Source organism: Gadus chalcogrammus, chromosome 17 (genome assembly GCF_026213295.1).
Source record: "Gadus chalcogrammus isolate NIFS_2021 chromosome 17, NIFS_Gcha_1.0, whole genome shotgun sequence".
In the NCBI taxonomy this organism is placed as follows: domain Eukaryota; kingdom Metazoa; phylum Chordata; class Actinopteri; order Gadiformes; family Gadidae; genus Gadus; species Gadus chalcogrammus.
In genome coordinates this window covers 6,267,577-6,291,449 of record NC_079428.1, presented here as the reverse complement: position 1 = coordinate 6,291,449, position 23,873 = coordinate 6,267,577, and the positions used below count along the sequence as shown (strand labels likewise).

The window sequence follows — 23,873 nt, the reverse complement described above, 5'->3', positions numbered from 1 at the left end:
ACTGTTGGCATCTTAAATTGAAGGTATAGGGAGCCTTGGATCCCATCTTGAGTATCAGGCATGGTGGTCTTTTTTTTATTTAGCTGGAGATCTATGTTTAGAATCTACAAAGACAGGTGGTTAAACAACTCTGCATCGCAACCAAACCAGTGGCAAGGAGAAGTCCTCTTTCTCCTTCTCCAGTGCGATAACTGGATCTGATCTCAATGACGAAATGGCTGGAACCAAAGATATAAAAAAAAAAATAGATATAAATAAAAGTATACAATTCTGAGCAGAAAATACATAAAACATCGAAGGACATTTATTTCCCAAATTTGCATTCTGCCAACACCAGTTCAGTAGTTCGCCCACACATGAATATTCAAAATGTATCCTGGTTTCCTCCTAAACCTGGAGTCAATGGATCCGGAGGTGCCCGTCTAATCCACCTGTTGCTGTTGCCTGCGCAGCCCTCGGAGACTGTTATTGTGATAAGGGCAGTACAAACAAACTTGAATGTTGATGTTGTCTCTCACGTTCCACGGCCTCCTGGGTGCGCCCCTTTATTTCCTCCCGGTCCCAACAAAAGAGAAGCCACTCAACAGTAAACCCACCATCTGCCAGACACGAGTGGGTATTAACACAGGGACATGGCACACTCTGTTTCTATTGTCGCAGAGTGCCCCATGAGGAGGGGCACGCACACACACACACACACACACACACACACACACACACACACACACACACACACACACACACACACACACACACACACACACACACACACACACACACACACACACACAAACGTTTGCTCCTTCAGAGTACGGAGAGAGGATCTCTTGGTGTTGAGAGCGGAATATGGATGCAGCCCCAGGATTGGGCTGTCTCTGTCGACCAAGTCGAAAATTGAGGGAAAGATGGAATATCGATATCCCTGGAGGTCGGCACAGATTGGAAAGACACACCGTATGGCTTAGTGTAGCAAAGTAACCTTTACAGAATGGTGTGTGTGTGTGTGTGAGAGTGTGTGTGTGTGTGTGTTTGTGTGTGTATTCTACGAGGGTACACACCCTCCAGTTCCCCTTGGAATTTTCTTGAAACAAGCTGTATATCATTATATTTGTACTTTCCAAATTTTTAAATATATTATTTAACTCTTGTTTACTATATCCGATTATTTATTGACCTTTCTACGCCGATTCGGTAATTTAAATATGGGCCTTACATCCATTTGCAGCGTATTTTATAGAGTCTTCTATCACAATCACAGTGGAGGCTGCTAATGAGGCCGGCAGAGCCTGGAATGTGTTAGAATGCACTGAATAAAGGATGTGTGGGAGGACTCCGATGGAAGAGCAGATCAGGGGCCGAAAAGACAAAAGCCGGGACGAGAAACACGCAGCCCACCATCCAGCAAAAATATATCTCCGTTTTTTCCGACGTCCAAAAAAAATCCTATAAAGCATCCCCCGTTCATTTGTATGCATGCATCCACCGGCCGGCTGGGAGCGGAGCCACGGAAACCCATTAAGGTGCTCCGACCTGTCTGGCAGGGCCGCTGCGGAGGCAGAGAGCCTCATGCCGGGGACGCGGGGGGGCCCCCTCTGGGATAGGCCTGAGTCGGACCACGTAGTCTGCAGCGAGTCGCTGAATATCCGACCCTTTGGGTTTGTTTGGGGCCCGCGTGGGGGTGGGAGAGTGGGTGTGTGGGGGGGGTGGTGGTGGGTGGGGTGTCTCTGGGTAATGGATAAAGAAAATGCCTGCATCAATATTTTCTCCCAACCAGGCCATTGCTCTCTGCTGTCCAATAGCGTTCCCTCTCAGCGCAGAGCGCCGCTGTCCCAGGGGGGGCGGCGGGGGTGGGCGGCCCCTCTTACAGATATCTCATTTCCAACCGACTGGGGAAGCCATTAGGGAGAGAGCGGGAGTCGACCGGTGACGGGGTCCACGGCGGCGCAGGGGGAGAGAGAAACCAATCACACACACACACGCGCGCACACACACACTCACACACACACACACACTCAACGCTTTCCCGCACCATTCATCCCCCAAGGAGCCTCCACTGCAATTTTCTGTGCCGCAGACAATATCAGACTCCTAATCTGTGGCTTCTTCGTCCCCCAAGGAGGGGACGCTATAGGTCACGGCGCCCCGCCCATGAAGACGCCCACGCTGACCCGCGTAAACGATGATGAAGTCGGGCTCCATTGAGGGGTTGCTGCGGTGAGAGCCAATGCTCTCGGGATGGACTTTCTACATGGGGCAGGTCGCAGGTGTGGGCTGGCGTCAATGTGTGTGTGAGTGTGTGTGTGTGGGGGACCAGGGATCAGAAGTGCGAGGGACTTAATGCTATTTTTCCTTGAAGGGCCCTCATTTTAAATCCATGTGCGATGGAAGTCCATTCAATTTGTGTTAATTTATGATTAGTTCAACATTTCAACGTTCCAATGTGGGAGGTATCGGGAAATATACGGTGTTTCTTAGAGCAACAAGAATTCCCCGGTGGGATTATTAAAGTGTTTGCTGAAGCAGAAATGCACGCTCAGATGCAAATACGGAATAGCTGTCGACTGCAATAACCAGTGTTTGGTCAGCAATGGTGCTGTTCAGTGGTTTGATTAGAATGCGTGGTGCCGCTTTTTAGGCCATTTATTTTAGAAGCATTTTTTGTCATATTTGTAGAAATTCTCGTTACATCCTGACAGCAGTCAATATATCAAACGCTTGACAAAGAAGATGAAAAAAGGCTAGTATCTGTGGCATTCGCAGGCCTGTATTAAAACCTACCCAACATTTCAGCAGCCAGAATAATATGATTGGATAGCCAGCCTGTCTGTCTGCCTCCCTACCTGCGTGCACTCATGCAAATCACCCGAGTCTTCCACAAAGCTAGGAAGACCTATTGCTACATCTAGCGAGCCAGCATAAGGTCTTTTGGGGAACGGCTTTGGAAGAGGCCTGAAGGAAGAGGTGGGATTTTTTGTCAGTTGGATACTTTAGAAATCAAAGCGTTCTCCGGCGGGCTTCTCCAAGTTACCTAGCTTTAAGCAGAAATGAGGAAGACAGGCCAAACAGAAAGTGCATACAAACCATGTTTGCATACAAACCATGTTTGTGTACACTGTGAGCATGAGTATGTACTATTATTATTTCCAATAAAACTCATAAAGTCTCAAGGTTCTCTGTTGCAGCAATAACTTCAAACCTGAGACTCGCTCCTCGCCTGAAGGAGAAACAAGGAGAAAGCTCAAGCTGCGATGAAGACAAACAAAAGTGTCACCACAGGAGAATTCTTCCGAGCAACGGTGAATTGCTGTAACGAACCTGCCGACCAACTCAGGGCCAAAGGAAACGTAACTTCAATAATCCCAACTCCATTTAAGGTTCTAACACTGCAGTGCCAAGGAAATGATATCAGGGAAATGGAAAGAAAACATGTCTGTCATGGCTCTGTTGACAACGAGCCATGACACGGATTCCATAGCAGATCCGTGTTTCCAGGGGAAATATAATCATTGACCAGTAGATAAATGTTTGTTTTTTTACAATCTTCAAAGGGACCTCACAAGGAGCGAAAAGCTGCTGTAGGTAAGATCGGAGAGTTTGAAAGACAGAGTGCAGAAAGAGAGATTTGCAGGCAAGAAGTATTCCCTGAACCAATCAGAGACGAGATGCCCTGATGGTCAGAAATTAGCTTGGCGCCGCTTAAAATTGAAACAGCCTCACACAAGCTTGGCCCCGCAGTCATCCAGAACAGATATTTCACAGAGCATTTCACTCACTAATAGCTGACAGATGGTGATGCTATTCCTTTTTTCCTGTTCAAATGATAGCTCCTAAATCACACTCATGTCACTTTAACACACATTATTCATGCTCTGTCTGAAAACCCCTTCAGCTATGGCCATGTAAAAAAACACAAAAAAAAAAACACATCCTGCCTCACATGTACATTTCTGGTAACAGGCGTGAATGGAGCAAGACGAGGAAGAAACGAAGCAGCCATTTTGTACAAAAAGGTTTTATGCAACAATTCAAAAGTCATCAACGCAGCAAAAGACATTCAAACCAACATAACCAGCCAAATGGGGGTGGGCGCCGTGCCTGTAGGTGGAGGGGGTAGAACTGCACAGAAATAACAGCTCTAACTGTATTCATCTGATTGTACACATATACCTTTTTATATATATATGTGTTTTGAGTGTGTGTGGTGTGTTGTGGTGTGTGTCTGTGTGTGTGATGTGTGTGTGTGATGTGTGTGTGTGTGTGTGTGTGTGTGTGTGTGTGTGTGTGTGTGTGTGTGTGTGTGTGTGTGTGTGTGTGTGTGTGTGTGTGTGTGTGTGTGTTTAAACGGCTATAACACTTTAAGAGCATTCAGGACACGCCCCCGAGGTATATGAGACTTCTTTGGCACATGACATAAATGACGACAACAAAAAACAATATCTGTAAACAGATGACAATAACCACAACAAGGCCAGCGTTGCTTTTTTTCTTTCTCCGTTCTCTTACGTTTTTTTTTTTTTTTTAAGATAGCGTAAACAGATTGACAACAAATGATAGTAAATAATAATAATAATAAAAAAACTGCGAAAAAGTTGCGGAGACGATTGTCCCCCACTCCCCACTCCCCCCTCCGGTGATAATATTAGATTCTTCTCAGTCTGCAAGTCCTCCGTGCAAAACCGCGTCACCATGGAAATATCAGTGCAGGAGGGGGGGGGGGGGGGGGGGGGCAGGATGTGTGTGTCATGGGGGCCACAGGGTCAAGGTCAAGTAGGTTTTATCGTTGTTGTCTCAAGTCAGGCTAAACCGAATCTCTGCATTGACCTTCACATTGTCCTTGCCCCCCCCCTCCCATCCCTTAGACCCCCCCCCCCCCACCCGCCCCCTCCAAGCGGTGTCTGTACTCTCTGTTAGTGCAAATAGGCCGTGCGTTCGCTGCCTTCTCACCCCAGAGTGGGGTCATCCGAGGAGGAGGAGGTGGAGGAGGAGGAGGAGGAGGAGGAGGTGGTGGTGTCGCTGTGCTTCGACAGACGAGGTCATTTTCGAAAGGGAGATGAGGCTGAGTTTGGTTTGGCTCCCGGCACGGGTCTATGTAAAGTAAAGGGGGGGGGGGGGGGGGGGGGGGTGAAGACACACACAAGAAGAGCAAAGTCAGGGCCCAGATACAGACCACAGTACACAACACTTGATTCCGAGTGACACTCTGTAACGGCGACCATTTCCCAGTCGAAAAAATTCGAAACATTTGAGCTGAACCTCCGTGCAGAGTTGCAAAATGCAACTTAAATGTATTGATCCGGTGAATGTTTGCGGCGAGCGAAGCCAATACCAAAACTATTGACCGTCCGCTCTTCACACATGGTGGATCACGCCTCAACACCAGCCACATTAGCACCCCGACCACACAGGGAAACGGGATGTTTCCTGCCACTTTTATTTCATTATTTACATGCAGGCCCCCTTTAGGTTCGTTCTCCCGTCAACAATGAGCCCTTAAGAAATGGGTGCGAGTGCAGATCACAATGTGGCAGCACAATAGGCAGACGTCTGCCCGTGAAGGAGGGCCAGGCCGGGCTCGCTGCTCTGTGAGCCCCTCACACAGAAATCGATTGTCGGGAGAACAAAGTCTGATGTCTGCCCCTGGCTACTACATCTCCAGGCTTACAGGCCAACAGCGCCACTCTTGGGCAAGGCTTCAACAGACTTGAGCCCTAAATATCCCTTCATCATGCCGGCTTCGTGCAGAGATAGGAGGGATGGGGGGGGATTAACATAGGCAAATTGTATCCCCATTTAACTCCGCCTACATAACACCAGCCGTCTTGTTTTCCTAGTAGAACAACTTGGAGCATACCGAGATCGTAGTTTTAGATGAATTTAGATTCGGTGGAGCAGAAGGAAGGACTGGATTTGAAGATTTGGGGATTTTTTGGTGAACCCTTTCGAATTCCGATACATGCAATCTTTTGGCGTACCTAATAGTCTCCGCCACAAAAGAAAGTTTTGGTTTGATGATCAAAGCCCTTTTTCTTCATCTAACATCCATTAAACGGACTGGAGCGTTCAATGAACTCAGACTGAAATGTTGCACCTTTAACCCCAGACTCATCAAACAGGACTCATTCCAAACGTTTATGGAGGCGTACAGGCATGGATGGAATCCCCGTTTCAAACCACTTTGCGGTTGCAAAAGAAGTGCATGCGTGTGTGGATAATGTGTGTACGTTTGGTCATGCCCCTGGTTGTGTGTGTCTTGTGTGTGACTGGGTGTCTGTTTGTTTGTGTCCTTCTGTGTGAGTGTGTTTTGGTTTGTGTGTGTTTTGTGTGTGTGTGTGTGTGTGTGTGTGTGTGTATCCTTTTGTGTCTTTCTGTGTGTGTGTGTGTGTTTATGATTGTTGTTCATGCACCTGTTTGTCTCTATGTGTGAGTGTGTGTACGTGTATGTGAATGTTTATGTGTTTGTGAGTGTGTGTGTGTATGTGTATGGGTTAGCATATGTTTATGTGTGTGTGTGTATGTGTATGTGTATGTGTATGCTTGTGTGTGTGTGTGTGTGTGTGTGTGTGTGTGTGTGTGCGTGTGTGTGTGTGTGTGTGTGTGTGTGTGTGTGTGTGTGTATGTGTGTGTGTGTGTGTGTAGTACCTGAGTACTTTGAGGGGGGGCACGGCCGTCACCTTGACGGCGGCCGGTGTGGGCCCGGCGGCGGCGGCGGAGGCGGGCATCATGACCAGCAGGCCGGCGGGGGGCCTTGCGGGGGGGCCGGAGCGGGCCGGACTCAGGTAGGCCACCGGCGCTCTGGCCGGGCTGAGGGGGAGGGGCCTCTGGGGGGGGAGGAGCGAGCGTCTGGACTGCGGCTCCGACACAATCTAACCAAAACCAGAGAAGAAGAACAGATTAAACAATCCAACCAAAACCAGAGAAGAACAGACGACATAATCCAACCAAAACCAGAGAAGAACAGCAGACGACACAATCTAACCAAAACCAGAGAAGAAGAACAGACGACACAATCCAACCAAAACCAGAGAAGAAGAACAGACGACACAATCCAACCAAAACCAGAGAAGAACAGCAGACGACACAATCTAACAAAAACCAGAGAAGAAGAACAGACGACACAATCCAACCAAAACCAGAGAAGAAGAACAGACGACACAATCTAACCAAAAACAGAGAAGAAGAACAGATGTGTTGACTTCCTGACTGAGATGTTGCCTGAGACCTTGGAAGTGTTCCTGGAATACAGATCTGTTAAAGGACTGATTTGTCACATCTCCGCAATCAAATATGTTCATTAAAAAAGGATTTATAAAAATCCTTCAATAAAAAAAGTGTGGGATGATGCAACATACTTTGTAGAGTTGTTCGCTGACGTTATCCCGAATGCATCCAACAATTATAATAAACACGTTTTTTAGCGTGACTCGTCTAACACTTTCTGTAGTGTATAGTGTATAGTGTGTAGTGTATAGTGTGTGTGAGGAGTCCCACACCTGTGTGAGGTGTCTAGTGTGTGTGGAGTGCCAGAGGGTGGGGGGGAAGGGACCTTTACCTGCGGCGTGCGGGTGGGGTTGAGCGGCAGGGGTTTCCTGGGCGGGGTGAGCCGCTGGGGGCCGGGGGGGGACTTGGGGGGCGCCGTGGGGCCCCCGGCCGACCCAGGATGCTTCCCCCCAGCCGGCAGCGGCGGCCGGGGCCCCCTGCTGGCCCCCGCCGGGGACGCAGAGGGCCTCAGGGGCCGCACCACGTTGACGGGCTGGGGGGTGCCGCCGCCGGCGGGGGCCGCCGGGGGGGTGGGCCGCAGGGGCAGCAGCTCCTTACTGGTGTGGGGGAGCAGCTGGTGGGGGTGGGGGAGGAGGGGGGGGGTGTTGAGGAGGGGGAGGGGGAGAGGAGGGGTGGGGGGGGAGGGGTGGTGATGAGGAGGAGGAGGAGGGGGGGGGGGGTTGAGGAGGGGGAGGGGGAGAGGAGGGGTGGGGGAGGAGGGGTGGTGATGAGGAGGCGGAGGGGGGGGGTTGTTGAGGAGGGGGAGGGGGAGGGGGAGAGGAGGGGGGGAGGGGTGGTGATGAGGAGGAGGAGGAGGGGGGGTGATGAGGAGGAGGAGGAGGAGGGGGGGGGTTAAAAGGAGGGATGATTAACTAGAATGATTGGTTGTGATTATGATGAAGATTAAGGACTTGGTGACTCCTGGCCTCTGCCCATTACAGACCGTTTACCCTCTGGGGATTAATCAAGCATTTACCGACCTACTTAGATGTAAATTGATTGATAATTGATGAAATGGTTGAACCACTGACAATGTCCAATACATATAGGCAGACAGAGGCAATACCCATTGTAAATCCTTTTAGCCAAAGCAGAGAGCAGCAGCTTATGTTAGAGTCTCTCATCCCTATCCATATACAGATCACACAAGGAAATACCTCCAATAACACTTAGAAAAGGTGTCAGGGTTGACAACAGAGTATTTGTATTCCCTGCTGGTAAAACGAAACCGACAACACGTTATTTCTTTACTCTATAATAAAAAACCAAAGGTAACCAGAGAGAGCACAGAGAGTACATACCACACACACACACACACACACACACACACACACACACACACACACACACACACACACACACACACACACACACACACACACACACACACACACACACACACACACACACACACATATAAAAACACACACACAAACACACAAACTCACATAGGCACACCCTCAGAGACACACCAACAAAAACAGACACAAACAGACCAAAACAGACCCACAAACACACACACACACAGACAGACAGACACACACCCACCTCCTTGTGGCCGGTCGCTCTGTTGACGGGGCCGACCACCTTCAGGTGAAAGGCAGGGTTCAGGTGTCCATTCTTCTCTTTCTGAGCAGACGCCTGGAGCCTGACAGACAGGGTGAGATAGAGAGAGAGAGAGAGAGAGAGAGAGAGAGAGAGAGAGAGAGAGAGAGAGAGAGAGAGAGAGAGAGAGAGAGAGAGAACGAGAGAGAGAGAGAGAGAGAGAGAGAGAGAGACAGAGACAGAGAGAAAGAGAGAGAGACAGAGAGAGAGAGAGAGAGAGAGAGAGAGAGAGAGAGGGGGGGGGAGAGAGAGAGAGAGAGAGAGAGAGAGAGGGGGGGGGGGAGAGAGAGAGAGAGACAGAGAGAGAGAGAGAGAGAGAGCAATAGAGAGCGAGAGAGAGCGGGAGGGCGAATAAACAGGGACAGAGAGTGAGAGCGAGAGAGAGAGAGAGAGAGAGAGCGAGAGAGAGAGATAAACGAGAAAACAAACCAAACAAAGCCTTTAGTCCCTTTATCACACTCAGACAAGGCTCCGCACAGCAGATATGGCTCTGCAAGAAAGCTGTCAGGATTGTCCATCAATCGATGTGCTCTGGCATTGATTTGATAGCCTGGGGAGGGCGGAGAGATACAGGCGGGAGGGTGTGTGTGTGTGGGGGGGGGGGGGGGGGGGCGGAACACAGAGTCTTTTATCCGGCGCGAAGTGAACGGGGAAGAGATGCGGGCATGATGAAGGAGAACACATTCAATCATTCCGGGGGGGGGGGGGGAGTAGATGGCCCATCGCGAGGTTGCCAAGCGATCGATATGTGAAAAGCATCATCAAAAGGATCTCTAATTGCACTCATTTGGTAATGGGTCTGAGGTATTCCTTCAGGTTTCTCCGTACAGCAGCAGTCCTCTCTGATGGGAGGGATGGATCGTGTGGTGGACGTGTACAGGCCAGACACCATCTGACCAGGCAGCCCCGGTGGATGGACTTTATTATCCTACGATACGCCTTTTAATCGTCCTAACAGACTCGCTGGCCCGGCGGTGGGGTTATTTGTTCAGGCATGGGTTCCCTCATCGTTCCCTTGCTCTGCCTCATCCTATCCCTGTTGCACTGGGAGTTTCAACGCAGGACGTTTCCTCCCGTTCCTGGTCGTCCCAGGGACAGTTAGGAACACTTGCTAGGGGAACGACATCAATCAAGCAAAACGTCTGCCGCCCGAAGACGGACGACTCGACAGCACCCGTCGCCATGGAAGCCAGGGTTTACTTTTGTTTTTCTATTTATCATTTATTTGGATGTGCTGGCCGGGGGTGAATCACAGGCCATGGAATCATAAAGCACACCACACACATGTGATATATGTTATATCATATAAATATATATATATATATTTCATTTTCAAAGAACAGAGGGGAATAAATCCCACCCTCCCAGGGCTGAACTGTGCATGAACCTTAAGTATTGGCCGCGGAACAAAACCCCTATGGAAAAAAAGAAATGTTCAGAGCTGGAAGAGGAGCAGGAGGAGGAGGAGGAGGAGGGATGAAGAGGGATGAGGAGGAGGAGGAGGAAGAGGAGGAGGAGGAGGAGGAGGGATGAAGAGGGATGTGGAGGAGGTGGAGGAGGAGGATAAGGAGGGATGAGGAGGAGTTGGAGGGGGGAGGAGGAGGAGGAGGGAGGAAGAGGAGGAGGAGGAGGAGGAGGAGGAGGGATGAAGAGGGATGAGGAGGAGGAGGAGGAGGATAAGGAGGGATGAGGAGGAGTTGGAGGAGGAGGAGGAGGGAGAAAGAGGAGGAGGGATGGGGAGGAACAGGAGGAAATGGAGGAGGAGTTGGCATCGTCCTCCGCTCTGTGGGTTCGGTAATAGACCCTTTTTAAACATTCAAGCCGCCTCCCTCTTCCTCCTGCGTTCCCCGTTACGTCTAAGGTCTTCCCCTTCGCGTACGAGCTGCCCCGGAGCAGAGGTTCAGCCCAGGCCCCGGCCCCTGGCCACGGTGTTGGGGCCCCCCCGTCCTGGCCATGTGTGCTCTAAGAACACCGAAGGGCCCGGTGTGGCACGGGGCCAGGGTCTATTTAGCAGAAGCGGCTAAATGGGAGCGCTATAAACGGCTGCCAGAGGCCCTAACTCATTACCACAGCGTTGTGACGTTGTGAGAGTCAGTTCAGGTGGGAGAGGGGGGAACACACACACACACGCACACACACACACACACACACACACACACACACACACACACACACACACACACACACACACACACACACACACACACACACACACACACACACACACACACACACACACACACACACACACACACGCATGCCTGCTCGTAGAAAGTCGACTTTCAGCGGCTTGCAGGTTCACATATGTATTCATATGAACGCTTTATTTTTATTTCAAAGCGGAGAAACATCAAATTGCAGATGATTTCTGCTCATGCTGAAATGGAACATCCCTATCTGGGAATCTACTGAGTGCTGACGAAGAAGACAGTTATTTTTCTTGTTCCTATCTACTCTTATCCCCTTCATTCGCATATCCATGGTTCCCATGGTAGCGATCCTTAAAGCCGCAATACTGATATTTAACTTGTTTGGAAAGTTGTGTTTTTTTCCTCAACTTTTAATGGTCCACGCAGTTCAGCAACGGCAACGTGATGTTGTTGTAATATTGTGAGTGAGGTCTGTTTCATTTAGTCGTTTCTCATCAAATGTTCACAGGTCAGCTTTTTGCAGAAAAACATTGGTCGCAACTTTTGTAAAAGAAATAAACATATAATTGCAATGAGTTTTTCATAAAATATGGATTCCTGGGTCCTGTTTAGAGTTTTCTATAAATACACTCTACTGCTCTACGTTCAACATTCCCACATACTAACCTACGTACTAACCTACATACTAACCTACATACTAACCTACATACTAACCTACGTACTAACCTACGTACTAACCCACATACTAACCTACGTACTAACCTTCCTCCTCAGCCACATGCACGTCTACCTATCTACCCTCGCTCCCTCGTGACTTAAACACACTAACCTCCCTCCCTCTTTCCCCATCACCCTCCCTTCCTAACTACCTATCTACCCACCCTCCCTCACTACCTATTCCCTTACCTACAGACCTAACTACCCCACTACCTCCCTCGCTCTCTCCTCCCCCTTGACCCCAGTTCTCCTCCTAGCCCAGCTCACTAAAGCCTTAATCATCTTTAAAACCTTCTACGGCTGAACAACTCTGTAAGATAACTCTATTGACTTCCCTCTCCTCACTATGGTTCACACACACACACACACACACACAAACACACACGCACACATTCTGTGTGTCAGCTCGGCATTGATGTGCGACCGTTGCTATTCGGCTAAGCTACGACGTGTGTGTTATAACTCTGCACCTCGACGTCTCGCTGTGGACAGCTGTGAGAGAGGGGTAAAGCAACATAAATAATAACAATAATGACGGTCATGTCGTCTGGTTCTTAAATCTCCCAGGGGCTAAAGACGTGAATGAGCCCCTAGTTATGTCGGGGTTGATATATTTATTGTGAGTAGTCCCTGTTAAATATACAAATAGGTGAAATAAAATGAAAAAAATAAAACAATTAATTTTTGGAGGGTATTTGCGTCAATTAGCAGTATTTAACGGGAGGTAATAATAATAAAAAGAAATGCCAACCAGACACATTTTATGGCATTTCTAATTGTTAACTAAATTAAAATGTGCAATTGCCAGGTACCTAACGCAAATGTCAAATAACCGTGTTACCTGAAATGTTCTGACATTTCATTGTTCTCATCTGCTACTAAATCAGTCAAGGCTTCATTTGAATGTCATCATTGAGTCTAAATATACCACTCACAGTATGGCTCAATTAGCAACCACATACCTAGCGGGGAATTACATCTCTGGTGATTCACGTGTGTGCACTGCAGCATTAAGGTGCTGGTACACACACACAACAAACAAACACGCACACAACAAACACACGCACATACACACACACACACACAGTACACACAGACACACACACATTCACACACACACACACACACACACACACACACACACACACACACACACACACACACACACACACACACACACACACACACACACACACACACACACACCTACACACACAGACACACACACACAAAAACACACACACACACACACACACAAAAAACGATAGGGAGGCGGGATCACAAAAGGTAGGGGCGTTCATGCGTGGACTAATTAGAGAGCGTGTTTAAACGACCTTATTTTTGAGGTGTATTTATACCCTCTATTGTCTCCAGACTTCCTTTCGCACGGTGTGCACTTCATTTATGCACACACACGTATGCCTGTATAGATGTGGATGGATATGAACATCTTCTAGTTTTTGTTTTTGTTGTTGTTGAACCCTTTCTGTATGCCGAGGATTACATTCATGCACTTTTTGTTTAACAGTCAAAACTGTTTTGAAGGGAAAGGCACAAAACATACAATTTTAAATATTGTATGTGCCCCCCCCCTCCTCTCACACCCATAACCCCCCCACCAAGGCAGGCCTGGAGGGCCGCGATGCCAGGGCACCCTGGCGTGCCTTGAAGTGAGGCTAGGTGTGTGTGTGTGTGTGTGGGGGGGGGGGGGGAGTTACATTGGATACAGCAGCACTAGTAAACCAGTGAACATTCATTTGAAGAGGTTCCTGTTTTAAAATATATTAAACACAATTTATGAAATGCCATGATCGATCCAGCCTCCCGCCTCATCTTATTTAATATATTGGACCAATAATCCAAACGCCGGTCAAAACGTCTACAACCTTGTACCCAGGGGACGTTTGCCTGGCCGAGGCCTTGTGCCTAACACCAGACCTACTTGTGGTTCTTCTCCCGCTGGGTAAGCCACTTGTGGTAGTAGGAGCTCTTGATCCGGAGGCAGTAGAAGGCGGTGAGCACCCCAGGCAGCAGCACCAGGAAGGCAAACAGCAGGCCGGCCACCAGCCCCACCTCACCTGTGGGGACGGACGGACGGACGGGCAGGGGGGGGGGGGGGGGAGAGACAGACGGACCGAGGTCAGCTGTGAGGGGCTCAGGGTAACGGAGGGTATTTGATCCATGAGCGTAGGGATCCTGGGTATATTCACATAGTAGATATATTAACATATGCACACTTTTTGTAAAAATGCAATTTTTTCATACATTTTTAAAAATATATCGTAAACATGTAATAAAATAAAAAATAAAATGGAATATATGCAAGTCAAAAATAACACAAAAAGTATGGCATGTCCTAAAAAATACATGTCAATTTGAGCAGGTATTTTGTTTCTTCGTCAGTTTGTCACTTTTTACTGACAATTGTAGGCAATTGTAATGGCGATACGGTTCAATTCGATAAAGAAATCGACCCAAAGGATCTCTTGAAGTAAACACCAAGGATCGGTGTGGAAGATGGAGACATATAGATGTGAGCGAGCGAGTGAGTGAGTTATGTGTGTATGTGCGTGCGTGCGTGGCTACGTGTGTGAATGTATGGGTATGTGTAAGAGTGTGTGCTCGAGTGTGTGTGTGTGTGTGGACGTACTGTCGTACTGCACGGGCCCACTGTCCACGCTGCCCCCCAGTCCTGACTTGTCACAGAAGGGCGGAGCCCAGCCACGGTTACAGTGGCAGTTCCCGTTGCTGTTGCACACCTGCAGAGACACACACACACACACACACACACACACACACACACACACACACACACACACACACACACACACACACACACACACACACACACACACACACACACACACACACACACACATGCGAAATAGCACATGTAGATCATGCTTGTAACATAAACATAGCGTAATACCCTCTCAAATGACAAAAATGGGACAGATTACACATTGCACAATGCATTCAACAGTTTATTCGTAATGTTTGGACTACGACAACACAAACCCAGCACCTCGCTCACACCTCAAGAGCCCCCCCCACCCTACCTCTCCGTAACCACGGTAACCACCAAGGCTTTGACCTGGTAAACGACAAACCCTCCTTTGAAGGCTTCGTATCCTTTATGAGATGTCATACATGCAAACAGAAAGGTCTGAGCGTCGTTAGTCTCGACACCATTCGTCGTTAGTCTCGACACCATTACTGCAGACCGCACCTGGGAGCCAGGCTACCACCACGGCCTCCAACGCAAGGGGGTTCACGGACCCATTACGTCCATGCAGACCCTTCTTTCGTCCACCGCCAGGGCCTGACGTGGGCCTCAACATTTTTTTTAGCATTGCGTCGAGGGCAGCAAGGGCTGTGATTGGTCGGCTCACTAAAACCCCATACAGAACCAAAACAGGTTCACCACTGCGTCGAAAGCGTCTACGAGGAACCATAATCAGCCCTTCACGACGCTTGGTTGCTTGGTCGCTTGGTTGCCGTGTTTCCGTCGCGCACGGCGACAACAGACTTCCATCCACAACCGTTTGACAGGTGTGAACACAGGCCGGCGATTAAGAACCCCTTCAAGCGTCCCCCCGTGAAAATGCTGACCCCCTGCGAAATGTCTGCGAAAGGTCTACATGAGCTGGGACCAACCCCCCCAATCTACCTAAGCGACAATTTCCAACAATCAGGTTTGTGTTACAGGAACGTAACAAAACGCACGTTACCCTTAACCGAAGCACAGTTTTTTAGCGTGTTTGAAGCTTGCCATTTCATTTCCGCGGTGATTGGCCGGTGACAGCTTAATGACTTCTCTCGATGGGTAAACAAGCTGCAAATGTTTCCCCTCTCTTAGGTGAAATCCACGGCGGAAACGTAATTAATATCTCCAGATGTCTGGACCCGATATCTCCCTCCAACAGAGGGGTAACAAAATAGGCGAGTTCTTTGGCAATAGGAAGCCAATTAAATGAACTTCCAAAAAGTAATGTTTTTATGCTTATTCCATTCTCCCCAAATTGATTTTGGCCAGAATTCCAAAAATATATAAGCTCCCACTAAAACTACGCTTCCCTTATCTTGATATAAAAGATATATTCGTGCAGCTCGACCAACCAACAAGGGAACTATTTCCTTCCACTCTTAATCTCACTCTGTACTTCCACTGGAGTCTCTCTGAATTCAAAAACACAACGCACACAAACCGTCCATCTGCCAAGGGGTTTGCGTTTTACGTTTTATTGGTTATCACAAGCCTGGTGAGACCGTCCAAGATAATCAGGTTTGCGTTTCGCAATGAATATCAGTCAGGCCTTGGCCGGCCAGCGATGGATCTCCACACATGGGCGCGGCCTTACGGCGTTCAGGAAAGTCCTGCAGATCCAATTAAAGAACTAAGTGACCCTCTGGCTCCCTGCCCTCTGGCCGGTTCCGCTCGGAAGTAAAGCGAAAACATATTATCCTCCAAGAAATGCCGTCAGTGTGCAGATTCTCCTGTTAATCTTTTAACATCATTATTCGTTCTATTTCAGATAAAACAGTCTTGATTTCTCTGTAGATTGCACCAATTTCGTCGTTTTATTTTTTTTTACTCCACGCCTCCTCATGAACCGCGACTCTTTCCCCTCAGAGCTGATTGGTCCCAATCGTTTTCACGTTTTATCGGGAGGCTTTTAACGGACGCGAGTCCCGACCCATCCACAGAGAGCGACAGAACGTGAACCTGCGTGACCAAAACGTTCTCACGTTCTCACTGACGTGTTAACGCAACGGCAGAACAACTCAAATCAGCAGCGGAGACAGTGCTGAGTTCACGTCAACCTTTTTGCTCGCTAGCGGTAAACATCGGAACGTGTTTACCTTCGTGCCACGCGGGCGGTCGCTGTTTACGGGGGACACGACGACCGGATCAGTCATACCTCTAAAGTTAATACATCTGGAACGTTCCAGTGTTTATCCCGTCACAGGCCGCTTGCTCCCATCCCCGGTACGTCGATAGCTGTCATATAACGGAGATGGGGGAGGGGGGGCTGGGGGAGTGTAGGGGTGTGTGTAGGGGGGAGGGTGTGCCGTCGGTAGGCTGACCTTAAGGGCTGGCTTTAAAGACATGTGGGGTGTGAAATTACAGTGAACAGCAGGGCGGGCATTGAGCGCTAAGGGTCACAAACAATAAAAGTAAGTTGTGGTTCAAGGCTGGGCTGCCTGTAATTGAATGAGAGAGAGAGGGGGCTGTGTGTGTGCGTGTGTGCGTGCGTGCGTGCGTGCGTGCGTGCGTGCGTGCGTGCGTGCGTGCGTGCGTGCGTGCGTGCGTGCGTGCGTGCGTGCGTGCGTGCGTGCGTGCGTGCGTGCGTGCGTGCGTGCGTGCGTGCGTGCGTGCGTGCGTGCGTGCGTGCGTGCGTGCGTGCGTGCGTGCGTGCGTGCGTGCGTGCGTGCGTGCGTGCGTGCGTGCGTGCGTGCGTGCGTGCGTGCGTGCGTGCGTGCGTGCGTGCGTGCGTGCGTGCGTGCGTGCGTGCGTGCGTGCGTGCGTGCGTGCGTGCGTGCGTGCGTGCGTGCGTGCGTGCGTGCGTGCGTGCGTGCGTGCGTGCGTGCGTGCGTGCGTGCGTGCGTGCGTGCGTGCGTGCGTGCGTGCGTGCGTGCGTGCGTGCGTGCGTGCGTGCGTGCGTGCGTGCGTGCGTGCGTGCGTGCGTGCGTGCGTGCGTGCGTGCGTGCGTGCGTGCGTGCGTGCGTGCGTGCGTGCGTGCGTGCGTGCGTGCGTGCGTGCGTGCGTGCGTGCGTGCGTGCGTGCGTGCGTGCGTGCGTGCGTGTGTGTGTGTGTGTTGATTTATTTTTCCTCTCATAAACTAGAATCATTCAAGGCTTATTTTCGACAAGACAACATTTGCGCACCTCCGGGCAAAATAAGGATTTTCTTCTGACCATAGCTTATTAACCGTTAAAAACGTGTATTATATATATTTTTCTAAACATAAGCCACACAAATGCATGCCATCGGCATGTCAAAACTCCTGATTCTCTTTATTGGGTTTGTATTGAGGACGTACAAATTCATCTATACAAACGCAATCTCAAGGTATTTCACCATCCGACAATACACCAATGATAAGGCCATGATAAGGCCATGGACTATCATTGATGATAGTCCATGGCCTATCACCTAGTCCATGGCCTAAAGAACAAATGTGTAAAAACATTAACGAAGGTCGATACAAAAAGTCCCTACACAGTGTTCATGCACAAAGATCATTTCTGCGTAAAGCCATGGAGACACGGTACGTATATGAAAGTGAATTTAGTGACGGTCGCCCTAGTTCCACACTACTGACTGTACCTCACATAGCGCGCACTCCACACACAGTTTTAACTTGTTGAAACGAGATTAAATCAACTGGATAAGGACCGAGACAAGCGAGTATGACGTACGAAAACGTCTTCAAACCCGCCCTCGGACCGCTGGATCTGGACAGATCGCTGTCTGCTCTTGCACGGAAACAGATGTTTAAACTCCCTTAAACACTTCCCCTTCCAAGACTGCGTTATGAGCCCATAAACTCCGGACTACTCAAGTACTGTCACCACTCGGGGCCGGGGGAAAGACTGATAAATAGTTCATCACTCCTTTGTTCTAAAAAATACTTCATTTAACTTATGAGAAAGAAACTTTTTACAAGTGGCCTTGCGAGAAAGAGCCTCTCCTTTAACTCAAGGACACAGAGTGAGGGAATAACAAGTAGCCAGCTGTATCTGGCAGCAGGACCGATGGTGTGAGTGTGTGTGTGTGTGTGTGTGTGTGTGTTCCCTACCCCGTGGTCGTGACAGCGTGCGATGCACATCTCCAGCTCGCTAAACGAAGCGTTCTGGCATCTGCGGTCCCTGCACACCTGTGGGGTGACACGAGCAACAACACATGACGCAGGACACACTCTACTACACACGCACACGCACACGCACACGCACACACACACACAGCCCTTACGACTTTATTTTTAAAGGGGTGTTGTGAGTGCAGGCACCCTTGTGATGGAGCATGACAAACCACTATACTAAGTGTGTGTGTATTAGATTGTTTGTGTGCATATGAGTTTGTGTGTGAGTGTATGTACGTGTGTGCCTATGTGTGTGCATGTATGTTTGCATGCATGTGTGTGTGTGTGTGTATGTGCGTGTGCATGCGTGTGTGTATGAGTGCGTGTCCGATATAAGCGTTTGTCTGTGTGTTTGTAATAATAATAATAATAATGGATTGAATTCATATAGCGCTTTTCTAGACACTCAAAGACGCTTTACAGTGAAGGGACCTCACTCACCACCACCAGTGAGTTTGTGTGTGTATATGCGTGTTTGTATTTGTATTCCAGTGTGTGTGTGTGTGTATGCACGTTTGCATGCGTGTCTATGTATGAGTGCGTGTGCTTCTATATGTGTGTGTAGGGTTATGCATGCGTGTCTTTTTAAGAGTGCGTAAGCATCTACTGTATATATAATATATGTGTGTGCGTGTGCATCTACTGTATATATTTATATACATATATATAGATGTGTGAGTGTGTGCCTATAAATGTATGCGAGCCTGTATCCACTGTATATGTGTGTCTCTGGGTGGGTCACCTTGCCCTCCCCACACTTGGTGCCGGTCATGACCAGGCCGGGGTCGGGCAGGTCGCCCTGGCCGTCCTGGGTGCTGTACACGTAGGTGCCCCGGCACTTCTCCTCGCGGCCGCCCGTGCGGATGGTGGTGTCGATGGACACGGCGTTGGTGCCCTTGGGCTTCTTGGCCGCGCTGTGACACTGGATCTTACCGCACTTGGCGTCGCTGGCGTGGGCGAACAAGGGGGGGGGGGGGGGGGGGGGGTTAGAGAAAAATCAATCAATGAAATCCGACAAACTTGGGTTGGCTTAGCTTCGGGAGGTAGAGGGGGGGGTGGGAACCGGAAGGTTGCTGGTTCGATCCTCGGCTCCTCCTAGCTGAGCGTCGAGGTGACCCTGAGCAAGGCACCTCACCCTCAACACTGTTGACTTCAGTGTGTGTACAAACAGTTGTAAGTCACTTAGGATTAAAGCCTCTGCTAAATGGTAATGTACTGTATGAACGTCGTCCCGCTTTGGGTGAGAGATATTTGTTTTCTTGTGTTATCGCACTCTGTTAGGTGAGGATTTTATTCTTTCTTTTTTATCACGTGGTATTTCGCTGATGTTTTCTGGTTCGCTCTTTCTTTATTCGTATGGATATTCATTTATACATTTGTATTATTATCATTTTTCGTCATACCGTATGGATACATGGCGTCGTTGAGAAACTGTGCATAAATAAAGGTTGATGAGGAGGATCTGTGTTTTTCGACCCCCTCGTATTCCTCACATGATTGCCAAATTGTGTGAATATGTGCAAAATCATGCAATATCTGCATATCCCTTAATGACCAGTTCAGCGCATCAGCGTTTAAATGTAAAAAAATAAATGAACCATTAACGGTTTCATGCTTGATTACTGCTTGGGTGCGTCGTCAATGACAACCTACCAGGTGATTACCTCCAAACACGCATTAATTGGCCCAGAGCCCACCGACGGCAAAAGACATTAAAACCCTTCTCTTTCAGTAGACCACGTCAGTGTAGCACCCCGCTTCGAGTTGAGTTTAGTTTAGACGGAGCCCAACACAATCACAATCGCCTTCGTGAAATAGTTTAGAAAGTAAACGAAATGAGAAAGGAGAAGGAAGTGTGCAGGGGGACCTTCAGGATAACTACAACAGCCATTCCACAGATGCATGCAAATTGCACATTTTCATATTCTCTAATCAACCGCCCACACCGGCGCGTCCGGGCAGACATCCGGCTAATGACTCCTGGGAGACTCTCTCAAACACGCCTCAGGTGCGGTCGCACGTGCACTCCCGCCTTGTGCCGCACTCACACAGACGCGCACACGCGCAAGAACGCAGACGTAGCAAGCCATTATCGTCTGCCTTAATCTGGAGGCTCATTTGCATGGCTAAACTGCTAATTTGGCTCTATTAATTAGCTGTGGCACTGGGCCATGGAAATTGTCTCTAAGTGAGCTGAGCGTGTGCAGTCTGTGTGCGCGCGCGTGTGTGTGTGTGTGTGTCTGTGTGCGAGTGTGCGTGCGTGCATGGGTATGCAGGCTATTCTCTGTTTGTGTGTGTGTGTTTGTGCTTGTGTGTGTGTTTGTGTGTGTGTGCACTATGTATGTGTATGTATATGTCTATATGTGTTTGTGTGTGTGTGTGTGTGTGTGTGCGGGCGTGCACTACGTCCATGCACGGGTTGTATGTGTGTGTGCACTTTGAGTGTTCAGGCATGGTGTGTGTGTGTGTGTGTGTGTGCGTGCACTATGTCCATGCACGATGTATGGGTGTGTGTGTGTGTGTGTGCGTGTGTGTGTGCATGCATGCACTATGTCCATGCACGATGTGTGTGTGTGCGAGAGAGCGTGTGAGAGACAGGAAACCAAACGCTGAGTAGTATGCGGCAGTTTCTGCTTCGCCGCCTCGCTGAAAACATTAATTTGTTAATTAGTTTTTCTACGTCCATTTCATTATGGATCAGAGTATGGATCAGGTGTCACAGAGGGTACACCTGCAGAACAACCCCTGTACGTAATGCCAGGCGCGTCCTCCTGTCCTTTACTTTGTCTCTTTTAACTCTCCCATTTTTTACCTCTCAATAATAAATGAACATTTGCTGTGGAACAACTTCTTTGGGGTTCACTAACTTTGTGCGGTGCATATATGGTGTAATTACTGTCCTCACATCGCCTCAACCTTGAAACTACCTCTATATCTCTGTGAGTATGTTTTTTCTAGAAGATTATAAAGACCACAGCCACTCTCCGTCTATCTCTCTACAAAGTCTTACTCTCAGAAAAAATATTCGGTACTCCCAACGCAGACACAGTGGACTTTGTATTTGGCTCGTACAAAGTCGGCTGCTTGTTTTGCTTTCTCTTGTTGCCATGGTGCTTGGGCACAGCCCAATGTCGACCCTGCCCGGCCCCGTGCTGGCACCAGAGACCTTTGCCCGTGCAAACAGGGACAAGGTTTTACTTGGCGGAAAGGTTTAAACATTTGGTTAGTTTATATTTGAACCGCTAAAGGTACGTATTGGAATGTTTTCGTTTAGTTTTTTATTCTTTTATGGAGCGGTGGTTAACCAACGGGATATACGGAGCACACAACATGTATGACAAACAGTATTCCATATACCTTTATTTGGTAGAGTCGAAATTGCACGGTATAAGAAAAAAGAAAAGAATCTAAAATGTGATATTTTCCACCCAGTCTGCATGGGTTGTACAGATACATGTTCAACTTATCCGAGGCCATGCTAACTAAATAACAAAAGTTTCTTCAACTCGTATTTTGTTTGGCTCTCTCTATCGCCACGCATTCTGCCTCTTGGCTGAAATATATTGAGATTTACACAAAGCTGTGAGCAGCTCTATAAGCTGGGAACTAAAATTGACCTTTCTGTGAAGAAGTGGTGTTGCAATAATGGTACTGCTTCCAGACTGTTCCTGTCATCGCTCAGTAGGTTGCCATGAACACAGTGGGAGCATGTCAGTCCGCTGAGAGTAAGATAGCAGCCATTTTAATATCATCACTCAATTCAAATCTATCAATTGATCAAAATGGGGCATAAAATGAATATAGCTACTTGTGCGACACAAGTCCTAAGAGTGTGTGTGTGTGTGTGTGTGTGTGTGTGTGTGTGTGTGTGTGTGTGTGTGTGTGTGTGTGTGTGTGTGTGTGTGTGTGTGTGTGTGTGTGTGTGTGTGTGTGTGTGTGTGTCTCAAATAAAAGATGTACAATATGAAGTCAACCTCAAAAGGGATGGTACTAAACAAACAGCCGTTATAGCAATTCCTGTTTCTCATTGGCTCATAGGAGGAAGTGGTGTCTGAAAGATCCCCTGTTCCCCAAAAGGTTTTGCCTATCCCAGCTGTCGGACTCTCCTGAACCTCTCGTATTGTGTGAACATTGGTTTGCTTGCTTGTACAGCTTTATCGGCCCATCTCCCCTGGGGAGAGATCCTTCTACTGTGTTCCTTCTCTAGGTCTTCTCCCCTCTGGGTTCAGGGAGTTTTCCTTATTCTTCAGGGGGGTTCAGGTTCAGGGCGTAGGGTTGTGTGCGGTAAAACGTTACCTCATGGAGTCCTTTGAGACTACAACTCTGATAAAAGATGATAAAAATCCACTTGCCTTTTCCGGTTAAAAAGCATGTGATGCATTTGAACGATCGTATCTTGTGTGTGTGTGTATGTGTGTGTGTGTGTGTGTGTGTGTGTGTGTGTGTGTGTGTGTGTGTGTGTGTGTGTGTGTGTGTGTGTGTGTGTCTTTGATAGTAGTATTCAATGGTAGTATTCCACGCACCAACTGTACCAACTCCAACTCACCTCTTCGCACACTTCATGTAGTTCCCCACTCCGTCTTTCCCGCAGTTCCCGAAGGCGTTCCCGGCCGCGTTGACGTCCTCGAAGCAGGCGTCATGAGCCGGCCTCGCATCTGCAACCCCAGGGTACAGAGTCAGGAGTGAACGCTTAATAGGTTCCTCGCTACGGTAGAATGGCGGCATGTAGCTCAGGAGGTGGAGCTGGTTGGCTGGTAACCGCAAGGTTGCTAGTTTGCTCCCTGGCTCCTCCTAGCTGAGGGTCGAGGTGTCCCTGAGCAAGGCAGCCCACCCTACCTGCTCCCGACACGCTGGCGGTCGCCCTGCATGGCCGATGCCGCCGTCGGTGTGTGAATGTGTGCATTAATGGTTGTACGTTAGGCAATAGTGTAAGGTGCTTTGGGTGGCCTATGGTTACAAAAAAATCGCTATTTAAATGCAGTACATTTACCATTTACTAGATACACCTGAGTACGTATTGCTTAATCCCCTGGGGGTGCGTCGATAGAGCCGTCCTCGTACGGTGAAGGGATAACCTGTGTCTACGTTGAGGACAGGGGGACGGATTCAAGGAGCTAAGGACTGGTTTTATCAGGGAGTTTTGCAGGGCGGACGATTTCGCAGCAAGTGGAAGATAAACAATTGCAAGATCAGCACGGACTCTGGAGGACGAACGGGACGAACGCCGCGCACGCAGAAAGAAAACTGTCTTCACAGCGAACGGGAAAAAGACAGAGAA

At 48.9% G+C, this 23,873-nt stretch overlaps 1 protein-coding gene across 1 annotated transcript in view; it reads right to left on the bottom strand.

The window, feature by feature from the left end:
• Positions 1–4,883: 4,883 nt before the first annotated feature.
• The window catches only part of adam19a (ADAM metallopeptidase domain 19a), a 113,156-nt gene continuing 94,166 nt past the window's right edge, over positions 4,884–23,873 (bottom strand). The window contains exons 15-23 of the mRNA XM_056575416.1: positions 23,142–23,250; positions 19,338–19,542; positions 18,533–18,610; positions 14,380–14,488; positions 13,672–13,807; positions 8,806–8,905; positions 7,550–7,831; positions 6,640–6,863; positions 4,884–5,085 (exon numbers count right to left, since the gene is read on the bottom strand). Coding sequence (XP_056431391.1) covers positions 5,034–5,085; positions 6,640–6,863; positions 7,550–7,831; positions 8,806–8,905; positions 13,672–13,807; positions 14,380–14,488; positions 18,533–18,610; positions 19,338–19,542; positions 23,142–23,250 — 1,295 coding nt within the window. The 3' untranslated portion in view covers positions 4,884–5,033. The remainder of the gene's footprint in view (positions 5,086–6,639; positions 6,864–7,549; positions 7,832–8,805; positions 8,906–13,671; positions 13,808–14,379; positions 14,489–18,532; positions 18,611–19,337; positions 19,543–23,141; positions 23,251–23,873) is intronic.